General features: G+C 40.8%; 1 protein-coding gene across 2 annotated transcripts in view; it reads right to left on the bottom strand.

Moving 5' to 3' along the window:
• Positions 1–17,842, bottom strand: part of NIPAL2 (NIPA like domain containing 2) — a 52,085-nt gene that overhangs the window by 12,274 nt on the left and 21,969 nt on the right. For both annotated transcript variants that reach the window (XR_003923176.2, XM_030012808.2), the window contains exons 4-6: positions 8,617–8,676; positions 6,502–6,623; positions 415–511 (exon numbers count right to left, since the gene is read on the bottom strand). Coding sequence is in view for 1 of the 2 variants with exons in the window: in XM_030012808.2 (XP_029868668.1) it covers positions 415–511; positions 6,502–6,623; positions 8,617–8,676 (279 nt within the window). In the remaining variant the exon portion in view is untranslated. The remainder of the gene's footprint in view (positions 1–414; positions 512–6,501; positions 6,624–8,616; positions 8,677–17,842) is intronic.

The following is a 17,842-nucleotide window of genomic DNA, read 5'->3' as shown; positions in this document are numbered from 1 at the left end:
GGCATATCTCTGCATTTGTTTACAGAGTACTTACAAGGTCTTAAGCTGCTCTGTTCTAAAGAACTGATTTTCACAGCTAGCCTGCTCTCCAAAACAAAGTTTCAAACAGTCCGCTTTCCCAGGATCTAAAGCTAAAGTGTTATTTAAAAAAGGCTTCAGAATACCATTGCACAGAGCATATTAATTTCAGGGAATCTGTAAAAAGAAATAGTCCCAGCAATAAGCATAGAAACTATGTTTCATAATCAGTTTTTCTCTTCAAAAAGAGACCACAGCAAGAATCATGTGAAATGTTTCAATGATTCTCCTCTCACTGCTTTGAAATGGCTCTAATCTAAACTAGCTGGGGAGACTGAGTGACAAGGAATTATCAAGTAACGGACAGGAACATTAAAGTGAATAATATGTTCTTACCCAGTAGTGCTACCATCATTAACAGAACCACGATGTGTTTCACAGCCTTTCTTTTGTAAAAATAGAGGAGAATGCAGAATATTATAATTTCTAAGATCTGAAAATAAAAGGGAAGAAAGTTAGAGCTGTGAAAGTATATAATGAATGCTTCATTCAAAGTCTTTGAGATGTCACATTCATTTTCTCTGCTCTAACAGTTCAAAGGAGAGTTACTTTATTAAGCATCTTCTGCTAAAAACTAACCTTATTGCCAGTTGACTAAGCTATCAAACAATTGTTGCCATTTATGTTTTCTATTATAGCAAAAGTTAAACTGAGAATTTCTGATTTCCTTACGTTTTATTTTTGCACTTCTAACTATATTTTGTCACTGGTTGCATTGAGAAGACTTTTTTAATGTAACAGCAAAGATACCCATATTTATTGGTAATAATTCTTACAGAAACTGTTTATAATTCCTACGGAGTAAAGCACTTATCTGGAGGAACAGCAGTCTCTCCTTCTAGCTATGGTATTCCTAGTGTTACTCTTTGTGACATGCAAGCTTATTTTTGATACACTCTTTGCCCTTCTGCCCAGTCCTACTAACACCCACTCCCCCCAAACACTGTCTTTTTGTTCAAACTTTCTGCCATACATCATAAGGAGGAAAACATTTATTTCATGTGGTGGTACTCAAATCACAGGTACCTGTCAGGAGCTTACCTTGAAAAGCTAAACGACACACTAACAGACCACACTGCAGGACATCTGCAGCTGCTGAAGCAGCTTTACCCACACTGTTCGTCATCCAAACTTGCTCCTTCAATAACATCTGACAGCTAAATGACAGACAGCTAAATTTACTGACTTGCTGTTAATTTTTGCAGATTCCCTTAGTAACTCTTACCTTTTGTGATCTCAAAAGCGTGGGTATTCTCCCTCCTACCCATGTTGCCCAAATACCCCTCTGTGCCTAAAGAAAACAGCAAGTGCAAGCACCAAAAAGCTTCTGTGAAGCCCAGAAAACTTACAAAAACAGGGATGATGGACCTCTGCACTGAGAGGTGCTCAGAAGCCTGGTAGCCTTAGAGACAGCCTGAAGAAAGAGAAGTTCATTTGTGCAGGTTGGAAAATAATCAAATGGGGGGAATAAGACAGAAAATGAGATTGTCATCATGACTGAATCTGGTTATTGTAATTTTTTGCCAACAAAACAAGTCATAGAAAAACCTCATGTCTATCTCCTTGGTTTTGTCACCAACATACTATTTTATGTTTTATAATGTCACTCCACTCTTCAACCAACAGTTGCCATAAGGCAGCACTAGACTCGAAAATACCTGGGTGCTGCGCTGATGAAATTTCCAAAGAAGCGACTAAACAGTTACTAGTGGCAGTTATATAATGTAACATAGCCAATTTCTCATTTTGGAGAGTGACTGCAGCAGGAAAGCAGTCATCAGCTACATTCAGTTACTAAAATTCTGTACCACAGTCACACCTCCCCCAGTTTAGTAGTGTTCAAAAATATGAACAGAACATAATTATGCTTTAATTCATTTTTTATTTACCTTGATTCCTTGCTCCCAAAGACAACCGAGACACAATTGCATTTCAGAACATTAAAAACACAAATTTGGATTTTATACCACCTATCTTTAAAAAATGTTAAATATCACAAGGTTAAAAAAAAAAAAGCAAAGGTGCTGGGTGGGGGTTTTTTGGTAAAATGTGTTGAATATAATAACGCATTTTAATAATCTTTGCAATCTCTTGTGAAGTGCTGGTCTCATCTCCCTCCAGTGTGACATCCCTCCGCACCAGGCTTGCACCCAGAGGTGAAAGCTGGGCCACCAGCTGGTAGAAAAGAGGCTTTTGCCTCAGCCTCACAATAAGTAACTTGGCTACCCTCCCCAGCTTCATTCAACGGTGTAACATTGGGTATGTCTAAATCAGGAACCAAGGCAGAAGTCATGTTATGATCTGCAGACATGTGAGTTCATCTTGGCCTCCCTGTGTAAAACTATGACAAGTTTTTGAGGGAACTCGAGAGGAGAAGTAAAGGTAGCAGCTTTGCTCTTCCTGCCACTGGCAAACACATCTTAGGGCCAGAGGGGAATATCGCATTATCAGGCTGCAGCTACAGCAGCCTCCAAATAGTTTCAGTTGCTATTTTGACAGTGAACAATTGCTAAGAGAATAGAAGAAGCCTGTGCTACATAAATATTCCCCACATGGAAATGTACCCAGGCTAAGAAAGAAGTTCCAGGGATGTCCCAGGTATCCTCTTCCATGATGCGCCAGTTCAGGTTTGGCACACAGGATGGTGCGACTGGGATGGGACTGTGGTACCAGGTGACACAACACTATGAGATCTGCTTCTCCCCCCCAGTGCAAACCTGAGCACCCATCACCTCTCCCAGACCCTTGGACTGGTTGCCACAGAGTGTGCAAAAACCTGTGAGACAGCCCTACTGTAGGCAGCCAGCTACACCTCAGATATTGATTCATTTTATATCCCCTAGACAACTTTAATCACAATGCCAACAGAGGGAAGCACCATCATCTGCCCTGTCACTTAGATTTCAAACTATGCAAGAACAATCACTCAAAACCAAGCCCAGGGACAGTTGCTGGCTCAAACCGCTTTGTCACACCAGCTCTGGCGTTCCACTCCCTCTTCCACCTCACTCCAACCCCCAGAGTGGCAGGTAGTGCCGAGAACCACTGACCTCCACTGAACCAGGTCATCGTTGCTGGCTCTGCCCATCAGCCCTCTATCAGTCCTCATCCTGTCATCAGCTCTTCTCTTGCTAAAGCTACCATAAGCTCCACTGTGATCTCCTCCTGTTTAAAAGCAAACAAACCCACCAAGAAGACTCACTTCTGAAAGGAAACAGCCAAACAAAACCATCAAAAGGACATAAAAGAATTCCTGATGGCAGCTCTGGAAGGGGTGCACAGGTCTGTGTGCTTGGCTGCTTTCACCTCCTGCGGAAGCCCCAAGAGCAGCAGTGGTGTAGGGCCAGAGATGACAGCCCTGTAGCCAGACCTGGGGAGAAAGCTGGTATTTGCTTTTCAGGGCTGTTATTTAAGTTTACTCAGCTCTGTCAAGCCACACACTAAGCATGAAATTCAAGCAATTAGTTCTCACCTTGTGCTGCCCAGCAGCCAAACTATTCTTCCATGGTTCTCTGCCGCTCGGTGACCCACCAACAGTCACCTTTAATTGTAAGACAAGGGATAGGCCATCAAATTGATTCACGCTACAAGCAGAGTGCATGGTGCCTAACAGGACCTCACGCAGACAGGGACCATCCTGGGATGCCCCAGCTGTTGCCTACGATTGCCTCCTGAGAATTACCCGAAATAGTGCTCGCTCTCATAGCTGATAACTGTGGTAGTGTTAAATACAAAGTCCAGGAATGAGAAATGTGTAGATTATATCAGCTTCAAATATTCTGTTTAGAGGAATTGACGGAACTTGACCTGCTTACAATCATTTTTGCTATTATAACTAATCTCTCCTGAAGTCTCCTCAAGCCCGCATCTCATCAACATTTTTTTATAATCATGATGTTTTCCATGTTTCTAAGCATTACCAGAAGGCACCAGGACAAAATTGTCTGCCTCAACTGTTTTTCTGGGATATACAGCAACATAGGCACCAATGAACCAGGAGGGACTTCTAGGCACTTTGACAGAAAAGCAGAAACGCTTTGAACCTGATTTTACAGAGATTAAATATTAATAACTGAATACTCACTATGCTTCTGTTTAGAGAAACCTAAGAGCTTCATCTATAATTGATGTCTTCTGTAGTGACTTAAAGTGCACATAAGCAAAAGAGAAAAAAAAGCAAGCTAGGATAGTCATTCTTGCTCAGACATGATTACGCTACTGCAAAGTCTCAGAAGGTGACTCAAAGTTTTCTCATGTGGGAACTAGAGGCTATTTCTGCAGAACTCCTCTGATGCCAGTGGAGCGCCACATGGGGATGGTTTGTCACCCACACAGAACATTTTGTACCACTGGGGCTTTGTATTTCTCAGCAGACCACACTTTGGGGCTACTTTTAGAAAGACTGTCGGACTGCATTATACTCTGTACTGTCTCCTCTCTATATATTTATACTGGAAACTCTGCAACTTCTGCTGCACTTTTCTTTATCTCGGCAGCCAACCTGTACTAGGCATTTTAGAAACAATTATGAAGAGCTAGTTCCCTACCCAAAGAGAATGTTTACAGCAGGGTTTGCTTGAACTTCCAGCAGCATACCAGGATAATCAGGCTGGTATCTCAGAGTCTTTTGCGAAGCCTTTCACTCCTCCCTCTTCTTTAGACAGAGGAAGCTCAAAACAGATGAATCCAGGGAGCAGAAGGAACAAATAAAGCTTGATTTTTTTTTTGAGTCAACAAGATTTGCTGTGTACTTGCTCCATCCTTCCCTGCAACCCGTGCTGTACATGCAGAATTAGATGCTGGCTGAGGCAGGGAAAAGAGAAGAGGGGAAAGAATGTCCAGAAGTTACCTACCACCTCCTTATAATGTATCCTAAGAAGAATACAGCACAGTGTTCCTAGGCATTCAACTGTGTTCTTATTAACTTTTCCTGAAATAAAGTAAAAAAAGTCCTCAGATGGGCAAAAGCCCTTTTCCAACAACCTGTTGATTTTAAGAAAATGCGAACAGCATATGGCACAGAAATTTCTGGTGTCACTGGGAGTGGATGGGGAGTTTTCTCCCTCCACCACCTCTACACAAATGAGTGACTCAGCAATTTAAAATCAGTGCTTAAAATGCCAGGCTGTTTTAGTATCTATAGGTGGAACTGCATGGTAGAGGGAGATATTCAGCAGGAAAGAGAGAGGGTCCTCCAGTGAACACCGAGCCCCCTGTTCTGAACCCCCTCCTAAAGAAGTCCCTCTCCCTCTGCTGAATAGATGGATTTGCTGAAGCTCTTGGTGAGGCTGAAGCTACCTTTACTGAGTATTCCAAAACTCTTGGGCATTGCCTTCAAAAGCCTCTCTACCCCCTCACTGAAAGTGCATGTTGTGATCTATGCAGCATGATCATTAATTTCTTCCATTGAGCTGTATTAACATCTTTCAGGAGCTTTTAAAATGCACAAAAAATTGAGCAAGAGGATCAACATTTTTTGTGGTAGCGTGTACTTTCTGTTTAATCAGCATTTTCATGGATAGTTAGATGTATGTAAAGTCTGCAGGTTGGCTAAAAGATTAAGGTCCTTAAAATGTCTACTCAGTGCCTTTCTAACTGAGCTTCCTACTGAAAAAAGCCTGGGCACTAATAGTCTAACCCAAGTGAGTCATTTTACTAGATAAAAAGTAACTGTTTGTGAAGCTCCTATATTGCATGTTTTACATTCAGCTGGAGGAACACATTTTCAGCATTCCAGAGGAAAAGAGAGAGAAAAATTCCTCCTACTCACTCTAGTTTTGCTCCTGATGCTAGTTAAACACATCAGAGAAGACGTATGGTATTTGAAGTTTGTATACAGATACTTTAATCAAAATGGTATTTTTGTATTTGAATTCAAACTCAGGTTCAGATTAGCCTGAGTGGCAGTAATGCAGGCCACCTCTCTACATCTCAACTCCATACAAAGCTCCTTTTGGCCAGGCTTAACAACATGAGGATAAACCAGAGTGATATGAAGGAAAAAAGCAGGACCAAGAGCATACATAGCTTGATTTTTAAAAGCACAAGTCCATCATGTTCCAGAAAAGCATTGTAACTCAGATGTACATGCAGACAGTGTGGCATGAACACATATATAGGAAATATAAGCAGTGCTAACACTTAGATTTTTCCTCAAGCCCACCAAAACCCCAAATCTTTCCATTCTTGTTAATCCTCCACAACTGTGACTTTCCCCTGGTATATAGTTCGAAAGACATCTTTTGGTTCACCATATTTTCAGCTTGGGGACTGGGTGATGACCCAGAGACTTGCTCTCTCTCCTTTGAAAATCACATAATTTACCTTCAGGAGCAGTTTTTCTGCCACTAATTCATAATGCTGCACAAAGCCCAACAACCCCAGTTTTTCTGATTTAGGGAGTAGTATGAACCAGATACTCACCAAATATAGCAAAAAAGGCCAGCTCACTAAGTAATTCTGTACTCGTCTTGCTGTGAGCTCTTGGGGTACACTTGGAGCGAATGTCACCAACAAGAATGTCCCAGTTACTGTCAGTGTTCCTCCTTTAAAGAAAAGGACACATTATTTTGGTAATACAATATTTGGTAATCAGGGTCATCCTTGCTCTCCAGCTGATTTGGAAATAGTTTCTAGAAGAAAATTTAAGTCCATTTAATCAGATCTGGGCTTAGGTAATTGGGTTGCCTTGCATTTGTGGTCTTATCTAGTGCAATTCTTATTAAAGACTCAAAGGATTTTAGAAATATGAAAAAAGCTGTCAGTAAAGCCTCATGAATTAGGTTTCTAACTCAGCAATGCATTTTCAAATATTCTCTATTCTAATACCAAGTGCATGACAAAGGAGAATCGATCCTTTGTATTTCTCACAGGCACAAAGGAGATCACATAAACTTATCCTAAACTAAAAGGACAAGCTGCTTACTGAGGCAGACAGCTAGACCATCAACCAGTGTAAATAAACATAACTCTCCCAAAGTCAGTGTGGCCACAGAGATCTGCACCCGCTATGGACGTGCCCTGGAAACATTAGGCACAAGACATACGTTCCAGTCCAATGCTTACGTGAAGCTGTCATGAAGCCAACATTTTGGCCGCACCCCGTTGTATGTGCAGACCTATGAACTGTTTTATAAAAGGTTGATTTGCAAAAGACTGTTCAGCCATTAGATTGCCTGGGCCCCTTTTCAAGGTCAAACTTGCATTATTGTGCTTTTAATAAAAATCTGGAAGTTCTGCCTTGTGGACAGCCAGCTGACAAACGCAGATGTTCATTGAGGTATCAAGATAGAAGTGAGCCGATCCTGAGCTCATAAACTGTATTGGATTAAGGAAGATATTAGCTAATCAATTTTTTTTCAAGTAATCTTTAAAATTCTTGGCAAACCTATAAATTGGTGTGGAATACAAGGCTCAGGAATACAAAACAAAGCACATCCGGAGGGCTTTGCTGGCACTGATATCGCACACAGTTCCTTTGGAAAAGCAGAACTGTTCTATATTTATGTGCTTGCAAAAACATCACCATATTTCCCATCATACAGCTCATTCCTATGGAATGTAGCAACATTGTTAAATCCTTCTTGCAAAGTTGAACTCACAGAAATAAAATAAATCAGTGCTGAACACTAGTTAAAGCAACACACAATGTATAAGGCCATAAGGGAAACATGATCAGTCAATGGAGGGGAGATTCTGAATGTAGCAGCTGAGCTGGTAAACTTGGATCCCAAACCTAAATAAAAATTATATAGTATTTCTGGAACAATAATGAACAGATCTCTCCAGAATGTTCATGAGAACAGCTGGGATGTCCTCCTTGCAGTATGGACAATCAAGCCTAGATGCTAGGAATGCCACAGAAATATCAGGTGCCCTGCAGCAACATCAGGCGCACTCTCCCAGCTAAGGTGGCTTGGTGTAAAGCCCAAAGCCTGAAATATGCTTGCCTCTCACTATTACTTTGTTCAAGCTAGGCAGTTTTGATATGCAAAAAAATCTTGGACACAGACAAAAAGTTGACATGCTTTTACAGTGAAGACCACGTTTCCCAACAAAACACTTGACAACATGATTATTTGTTCTTTGAAGTGTTAAAATTAATACCAAAAGGGAAGTTGTCGCTTTTAATTGATCTGGAATTTTTGTGCAATGTCTATGCAGTAAGAAAAAAAATATCTTATATTTGAATGAATAACTCAATAATTTCATTGTTTTTATTAAAATTGTGTTGTACTCATAAAGATTATACTAAATACAACCTCAGAGGCAAAAATAGACAATGAAAATAAATTTGAGCAATAAGGACACATAAGGAATGAGTTATGGTTATAAGAGCAGAGGATTTGGGAATGCAGTCTTTTCCACATGCATTGAAGATTCGCTCTCTTTTTGTCACTTCTTCCCAATTTTGAAAGTATCTGCCTCGAAATACTTGCTTGGGCAAGTGGGAGTGTGAAGGTGGGGGGGCTGCGTGAGAGTTACAGCTTGTTAAGCATATGGCGACACACATGTCCATATTAGCAAACGCTTACTTACCCAATATATCAGCAGCCCTCATGGTCTTCTTTAGGAATAAGACAGAAATAAATGCACTACCTAGAACAGAAATATAAAGGCATTTTTTATATTTGTTAGAATATCAAGTGCTATAGCAAAAAGCTGCCCTGGGCCAAGTTTAAATTTATCTCATGGCTGTTGCTGTTGCACCATACCATGATATAACCAGCCAGGAGTCCATTCCAGCAACCAACCAACCCTGTTTTTACAAGATTTTAAACGTATCCAGCAGGCTCTTACGTGGTTGAAGAGACGCGATACCCTTCCCGTCTCCCACACAGACACTGCTTAAACTGCTCTGATTCAGTCATATGTGGAAGTGTCAGGAAAGCTGGGCACCGATCAGCCTTAACGTTTCACTCCCCATTTTGCTGCCAGCTCATTATATGGACTTGCTCAAGGCAAATTGCCTCATAGAGGGATAAAATTCTGCTTCTTTAGACTTCAATGTATTAGAGGCTTATAAGTAGCAGCAGTACAATCAAGAGGAAGAAAGCCACTGCAAAAGCATAGTATTTAGTATGAACTAAGAGAGTGGTCATGATGTCTGCAAACAAGCACGTGGAAGAAGCAACATATGTACCATACAGGAGCACTGCCCATGGTCTTCTAGAGTGACTTGTAATGAATGAGGAAGGAGAAAAATGGAAGCAAGCCCTGGAAATGACCTCCTGTTCCCAGGGCAAGTCTTTCCCTTGTTCAGGTCTTGCATCTCCCCCTCTGCCAGCTCCTAGCCCTGCCTCTTCGGGATGGGCAGCAGTGGGTGGGTGAACAGCAGTAGTGGTCAGGCCAGCATTTCTGGTAAGCAGCTCAGTGTGGACATGTGCTAGAGAGGGAAGAAGGGGTTTGGCCTTAAGATGGATGAGACTGTTGGCCGCCTGTGAGAGATGGCTCTATTCCAGCACATAACATTAGAACATCTAACTCTAAGGGGAAGCAAAAGAGGCTGAATAGCTCCTATGTAAAAGAGATGAGGAAAGGCCTTTGGGAGAGGTGCATCAGTAATGTTAGATTCATTTAGAAACCTCAAAGAAAGAGTCTGCCCGGGAGGGACAGTGAAGGGACACATTGAACCTAAATCATGGGGTGCTGTTACAAGAGCTCTATTCCTGCCTACAGCATGAAATTCTTCGTTTATTCTTGAAATAACAGATCAGCCTTTTCACAACCATCTTTGCCTCATTATCTCTATTGTTTTGATGGAAAATTTAATTTTTGGTTAGCTAGTAGATGTACTCTAGATAAATCTAGAGAGGTTCATACCAAGACGTAAACAGAGAACTGAAATTCAGCATCATGTCTTTGTCATCCAGTCAGTAAAAAAGCAGCTATAGCAGAAGTCATAAATTTAAACTGTATCAAGAGTGATGGAGATATACGCAAAAGAATAAGTGCAATAAAAGAATCTTCAACTGAAAATGCCTCACTGAAAGTAAGCTGCCTGACATGGTTGTCTTTAATCAATGTTTCAGTGACAACTTTGCTGGAGAAAAGACACTGGTATCCAGGCAACACTGGTAATAGCAGAGCTACCTAGCTTTAGAAAAGAAAGAGGACATAAACCAGGAAAGAAGCAGCATCAACCCAAGGTAGCGCAGGAATTAATTACTGCTCTGTCGCCCTGCTGCCATAGCTCTCCCAAACCCCACCTCAGCCCACCTAGGCAGTCACTGTCACAGCAAAGACCTGTTGCTTAATGAACTGATGCCTCAGTGATGGCTTGGGGTTTTCTTTGAGTACCCTGTTGTCTGGGCTGTCTGCATTCAGCAGAGATCTAGTAAATGCAATCTCAGGTTCAATTCCAGTGTTGGCATCCAATTTGGGGTGAGATAAGTTATGCCTAAAATTCCACTGCCTACTTCTCTGGAGATGACAAATGGCAGCTTGGGGGGATTACAACCTCTGAGGCTGGCAGTGGGCACAGGGAGACACTGGAACGCAGCCAGATAATGAAACTTGTCACTCAACTTGTCATCCACTTTAATAATACATTCAAATGCAGCAAGCTCTTTCTCCAGAGATAGCTGGTAATGCACAAGAGATCATGAGCTTAACAGAATGTATGTATAATTAATGCTCTTCATGATGTGTAATATGTAGAGGAATCTAAAAATAGGAGAGGTTTTAAGAACATATATTAGGCCATCTGGGATTGGAGGAAAAACTGAAGTAGGAGGGAAGGTGCAACACCAAGGTGAGAAGAGTGAGACCCAGGAGAGACTGAACACAAAAGACAACTGTCCCTGTGGATAAGCCACCAACACTTCATATGCATTCAAGTGAAGAAGAAAAGCAAATGGGGTAAATCCAAGTGAAGAAGCACAGAACAGTTACACAGACCTGATGAGATGCTAGAGAACATACATGACTGATCAGAAGCCTGGCAAACTCTGGTTATTACCTTCAGGGCTGAATTTGAAGCATTTATGGTAGCACAGCCAAGAGAGCACCTTGTTATTACACACTGGCTAACACAGTATTTAATTTTATTTTTATTTTGTTAATTTTCTGGGATTTAAGCTCCATAAGTTTGACTTATAAATAGTCTTTTATGTTCTTCAATTTGCAGGGTGGGTTTCAACCAGGTTAAATCAAAGAAACCAAGGGCAGATCGTCTTGACACAGACAGTAGCTCACTAGAAATGATGGGCCAGAGAAAGAGGGGTATGAAGGGAGCCTGTAAGCCCCAGGAGCACAGGCTGGCATTTGCTCGTTTTGCCTTCGGCTGGCTTTGCAGCTTTCCCTGGCCAGCAAGACAAACGGCAGGCACCAAAGTGTACTCCAGGAGCCCAGTGAGAAATGTACAGCCCTCACAGCTGCTCTGCCCCTCTTCTTTAACTCCTTTGGGCTCCAGCTTACAGTCTCAGGTGCATTTAGCTGCTTAAGACATTAACTCCTCCAGAAAAGGCAGTTTAAGACAATATGCTAGATGGCCAACACATTCCCCCCACCAGCTCCTCTCTGCCTGGTGGCCTCTGAGCTGACCCTGCTGTGAGCAGGAGGCTGGGTTAGGGACTTCCTGAGGTCCCTTCCAACCTGAGTTATCCTAGGACCCTGTGAACCCTTGGCAGAAGAGTAAGTGGGCATCCAGAGGCCAAGCTAAGCCTACCGGATATAAGAGTTAAAGCCCTTACTGCATCCCAAATTCAGCTCCTAAATGCGGTCCTGCTGAAACCCTTGGGCTCAGCTCTCCAGACTCTCCACTCCTTTCCCACTATCCCTCAGACCAGAGGCAAGGTGCCTCCCATCTCCCCACTTCTCCTCCTCATTACCAGTGATGTTACACCCTCGCACTTTCCTCCTAGCCCGCTTTCCCATCACCATGATTTTGCCCCATCACTGCAGTATGAGTCTAACTTCCTACCGCCCAGCCCCAATTTTCTCTTTCCCAAGCCAGGGTCCTCTTGCTCACCCTCTGTCACAGAAGCTGTGTACCTCTTCCTCCTACACCATTATACTGATGTGGGAAATAAATCACTGACTATTATGTTCAACTCCACGAATGAATAGATGGAGGAACCTGGGCAACTGCTGTGCTGAAAAGTATTAATGTGTCTTTGCAACTGTTCATTTGTTTGCTTGTTATTTTTTTTTTTTTAAAAGCTATAGACAGTTATAGAGATTGAGATCTGTGTTAGAGTGAGGAATAGTCTCTATTTTTTTTAATTGGTTGGCAAGAGAATACAACAATACAGAAATACAGACAAAAAATTGTGTTGAAGTGTAAGCTGGCAACAAAACAAGCATTTATCATTGCTCGGAAGCCTCGTTGGTTTTGAACCACTGGTTTTAGCAATACAGCACATAACTAACTCTAAGCTCGAACTGTCAGTCTGTAAGTCATTGAAGCAAAGACTGCATCCCTGGTTGTCTGAGAAGACTTGTACACTTTTGGGGGAATCTGAACATTTTTATCTTTTTAACTAATTATTAAGGTAAAATTTTCAAAACTAGGTACAGATCCTACTCCCAGTGAGAGTGGTGGCAGATAGCCTGCTAGATCAAGAGAAAGGCAGAAAATCTGGGAGATGATCTGTTAAAGATTAAACCTTACAGAGCCAACACATCCTAATGAAATCCTCGAGTTCATTTCATGCCTTGATTGCATCACGCTTATATTAATATCCACAAATTGAGAAGTAAATAGGTCCTGTAAAATATCTGTATCTATATGACAGAGCCTTTCTGAAGGCTCATGAAACTCTTCAATGTGGAAATGCAGCATTAGTATTTCAAATGAAAAATATTATGACTTGGCACTACATCAAAATCATGATAAATAAAAGGTATTGCGTAAGAAAATAGGACAAAAAGAGTTTGTTCAGGAGCTTAATTGTTAGGCTGAAACAACTTCATCTCCTCATACATCAGCAGAAAACAGGCTGGTTTGTATTCATTATTGAATGCATATATATTCACTATATATTGAATGAATATATATTCACATTATTGAATGAATATATATTTACTGCAGCATGTGAATTTCAATTTAAATTGAAAAAATGGTAGAAAATGTCCATTTTCTGCATGATATGCAATTAAGTGCCTTAAGGGAGGGCTGTAATGGTCCTACACATAGCTTAGTCATCTGCTCATTCTCTTAGGAGAGTGATCGTTTACGATTATCTCCATATGTAGGTTTTCTCCAGCACAAATAGAAATAAAGAGTAGTGTGATATGTGGTTTCTGCCACTAGCAGACACTGAATGGTGAGAACCCAGCTCACAAAACAACTCCTCTGCCTCCTAGACATGAAAGCTGCAGTTAGGATTGTTTCTTGTTTGTCTCTTTAAGAAAGGGATAATACACTATCAGAGAAGTTAAAGATAGAAAATACATACTGATCCATAGAGTGCATTTCTGTATTTTGTCCAAGCCAGCCTTAAAAAAATCCAATGAAAGAGTGTCCATCATTTATTTTTCCTACCCAAAACTACTTCACAAATAAGCATATTTCATTATTAAGTTGTTTTCCTGGTATTGAGTCTATTTATGAATCTCACCTTTTAACCTCTATTTTTATTGTCAGGTTTTACACTAAATAATTCCTTTCATAACTGTTCATAACTTCAAATACTAGCATAACCTTCCTTTTCCTCTTTTCAATTCTTAGATGAGCTTTATGTAGTATTTTAAATAGATTAGTACTCTACTCACAAATGCATAGACTGCTCTTACTGCTTCTGTCTTGTCCAATAGTTTCCAATAAAAACACAAAATTTAATATTTGCCTCAAATGTTTGTTCTGTTAAGCTTAACTGATTCAGTCAGGTAAAGGCATTTAAACCCACCCATTTTGTAGAATACTTTTGTACCCATTTCACTGGTGGTCTGGATGAAATACTGGAGGAGTACTAGTGACAATTCGAAGACTATTGTTTAATGTTTGCACCTCTCCCAGTTTGTGCAACAAGAAAAACATTTCACTTTGAGACCAAGCGTTTACGCTGTTTTATGCAACTTAAGGGTCTGCCTCCATCTAATGGAGCAGTTTAAGCTCAGCCTGTTGATTTTGCACTAAATCTGTTGAGTAGTGCTCAAGGTGTGAGGATGCAGTTGCTGCTGGTCATATTTTAAGATGTGACCTTAAAGTATCCTTTATACAGACAGACCCTCAGTCTACCTTCCAAGCTGAAAAGATTCAGCACCATCACAGTACAGAAGCACTTGGAGATGTTTTAATCCATCCCCAAACTCAAGCTATTGTAGTCTGCCACACAATCAGGAAGATCTGGAGAGGTGATGAGGCAGGTAGTTCATTTGATCACTGCAGCTCAAATGAGCAGGAGGTTAAGGGGGCAGAGAATGGGGAGCAGGCCTTCCTGGGCAAGTTCCAGTATTTCCTCAGGGGATCCAGAGGTTGCACACTAAGAAGGGGACAAGAAAAAAGGCTGAACTGATGAGATTGCTGGTCATGAGAAGAATGTGGTTTAGCTGAAGGGTAGTGTGAAAAAATTATTAAGAAAAGTGCCCAAGCATTTTTATTAAGCATATTCAGAAGGAAAGGAGCTGGTTTGGAGAAAGGAGCTGTGCTCACAGCCTTGGAGCAGACTGAAATATCTCTCTCCCATGCAAAGGGCTACTGGGGAGGACGGAAGGACAGGGAGCACAGATGACCCCTAATGCCCATGCACAAAGCACCAGGACAGGCAAGTCCATGTGCACTCTGCAGGCACTGACAGATAAATCACAGCTGGTTTTGAGCGTCCGTAGCACCATCTCCACGGTAGAGTCTGCATCTCGACAATTCATGCCTGAGAAGCAACCTGCCCTGAGACTGTTGGCTTAAAACCTCCTTCATCTTTTCCTGCCTACACCTCAGATACACTGTCTTGCTTAAGGGAAGGGCAGGAGCTTGAGGAAAACCAGTCTGCTGACCTACAGTGGGTCATTTTGGGGTAGACAGGGGAGACGATCCAGGTGTGAGAAGGATGGATGCATTTAGACATGATGGGACCTGGGTCTCCTTCAGGGCCAGAGCTCTGTGTCAGGGAGGATTAAAACAAATTTGGAGAAACTTAAAGAATACCTGTATGGATAGCCAGAGTTGAACAGAGAGCTAGCTCTGCCCAAGACATCTGGGAAAAAATTTGTCACAGTTAATTGACTTCTCAAACCTATTCTTAGTTTATATGGTAGATATTAACGGTGCACTGAATACAAAGAAAGATATTACAGAATTTAGTCAGTTGGTGCTTGACCTCTTGATAGCTATCCTGCACACTGAACACGTAACATTTCTAACATGATTAAATATTAGTACTGGAAAAGTGGTGGACAAAACATGAAACATTTTTTCCCCATGCTTAATGCCAATATCCTAATAAAAAAAGCAAGCCAAGTATCAGAGGAATTGCTCAAAAGAGAGACCATTAAGGTGAGCTTAATTCTGGAAAATGGATTATAGGTCATGCACACTGCAGAGAGAAGAAGAACCCTGAAAATCCTTTTGTTGCATCTTCTAGACAAGTACAAATAAAGTATTTTAAAGAATAGTCTGGTGAATATTTCCTAGTTCTCATTAGTAACAGAGTTCTCAAAATCCCAAGTTCTTGGGCCACAAAGATGTTACATTACAGTGAGTGGGAGAAATCCATTTCTACAAGAATATCTGAGAATCTTTTTCCTAAAGCACCATCAGGGATATCAGTTTTCAAAGCCTAAAGCAATTTCTTGCCCCACAGCTATTTAGAAGGAGCATATAAAAATGCAAAGGGATCTCAACGTCAGTCTAACCGAGTTAAGTGTAAACCAACTCTCTACAGAATGATGAAAACTGCAGAAGAAATGATCTCTGATACCACTGGCCTCTTCTCATCCCCACCTCCACCCCCAAGTTATTTCTGCAGACAAAAGCAAGACAATGAGCTAAAAACCACAGCAGCCTAAAATTACCCGAGCTACATGTAAAACATGATTTTTAATTTTTAAGTATAAAAAGCTTTTTAATGATCACATTAAACATGTATTACTCCTCCACTTTTAAATTAAAAATTTACCAATTTCTCCTCTTGAAGAAAACAACTGCTGTCTTCTCAAACTATTTAAAACCCTGAACAGATGTAGAGCTTGCATCATTGCAACCACACACAGAAATACTTCCACTGTGTAAGAAGAAAAATATAGTCTTTGTAGCTTAATTCTAAGAAAAAAAAAAATCTACTGGTGTCATGCCAATTCATGGTCTGTGGTGCTGGATTCTTTCTAAAATCAGCCATCAGAAACACCCAGCTCAATAGAATGAGGCACAAACTTTTCACTATTTAATTGGTACCGGGTTAAATGCAAAATTCAGTTGGATGCAGTTAAATGTGGTAGCAGAGCATAATAGATGTTGGCTCCATCTATTTTAAGATGCAGGATGCTTCCCGTCTCAGAGGTCTGGAGACATATGATGGGTACAGCCCAAATCTGTTCTGGGCAGAGACTCCAGTCTGCCTTATCCTCCTCCAAACCCCTGGTTTCCAAGCAAAGGAAACTTTCCATGCAGACCCAGAGTGACGGAGATCTTTAGAGAATCCCCTAGATGACTGGGCATACTGCAAAGCACCTTTCCCCTCAGTACACCATAGGTACTGGGTACCCAATGTCAGTGAGAGTCAGCTGACAGGGATGTCCTGACACCAAATCTGGAAAAAAAATGCTTATCAGAAGGGTGGACTTAGGGTTCAGATTCAGAGTTTGTTATCAAGTGCTTGATTTCTTCATTTAAAAAATTAACTTATGAAAGACACACATTCAACAATACCTCAAATCAACTGCCAACTAGACTGTACAAAGTCCACCCTCCACTACCTAAACCAGGCCACAACTTAATGAGAAAAATATTTCCTGATCTTTTAAATTGGGAGACCTGCTGCCTAAACTATCCTTTGCCCCATTGTTAGCAGATGATGCACATGTGTCTTGGTCAGTTTGTCATTGCCCTAAATGAAGAACTCTTCTAAAATTAAAAGGATGATCTCTCTCTCTGGCTTTAATTTCAGAAGACAGGAAAGTATCTAGTGGTAGGAAGTGTTACTGGGAAGTTATTGTTATAATTGGCTGCCTACATCATTTTTACTTTCCCTTCCTTAAGGGAATGTTTGCTAGACTAAATAAAATTTTAGATATCTCTATTGTTTGGGCTATGAAATGGATACTGTCAGCTGATATATGGAAATGGAATATAAAATATTAAAGTACTTTCTGGGGTCTTCCAGGATAAGCAATTTGGGTCAGTTAAAAAAGAAAAAAAAAAAGTGGATGAGAATTTTGATAAGATATAACAGTTAGGAGAATGGTTTCTTGGTATTTGTTATAAGTAAGGGGAAATGGAGAACGGAGGAAACACGCAACATTTCTTCGCATATTGCAAAGGTAAAGAAGGAATTTGCCCAGATAAAAATCAGCCCTAAATGTGACCTCTTCTTTGCAACAGTTTAATAACCCATGGAGTTTTTTTCCCTTCCCACTGCTTCTCACTTCTTCTTTCTAGTTTTCTATATTTGCATTTTATTCAGTTTGGGCAACAAATTCGATTGGTCAATGTTCCTTTATATTCAGAGACATCTGGAAATGTCTACTATTGTTAAAGATATAACTACCGCCACAAAAATCACACCAGAATTTGTCATATTAATTTACATTTTAATCTCAGGTAATATCTCATTCCTTTCTTTGAGAAATCTTTCCTATAATGGTGAACTACTGTGGCTTTATATCT

The sequence above is a fragment of the Aquila chrysaetos genome, chromosome 4, assembly GCF_900496995.4.
Source record: "Aquila chrysaetos chrysaetos chromosome 4, bAquChr1.4, whole genome shotgun sequence".
In the NCBI taxonomy this organism is placed as follows: Eukaryota; Metazoa; Chordata; class Aves; order Accipitriformes; family Accipitridae; genus Aquila; species Aquila chrysaetos.
The sequence above is the reverse complement of the archived record's forward strand: the minus strand, read 5'-3'. Positions and strand labels throughout refer to the sequence as shown.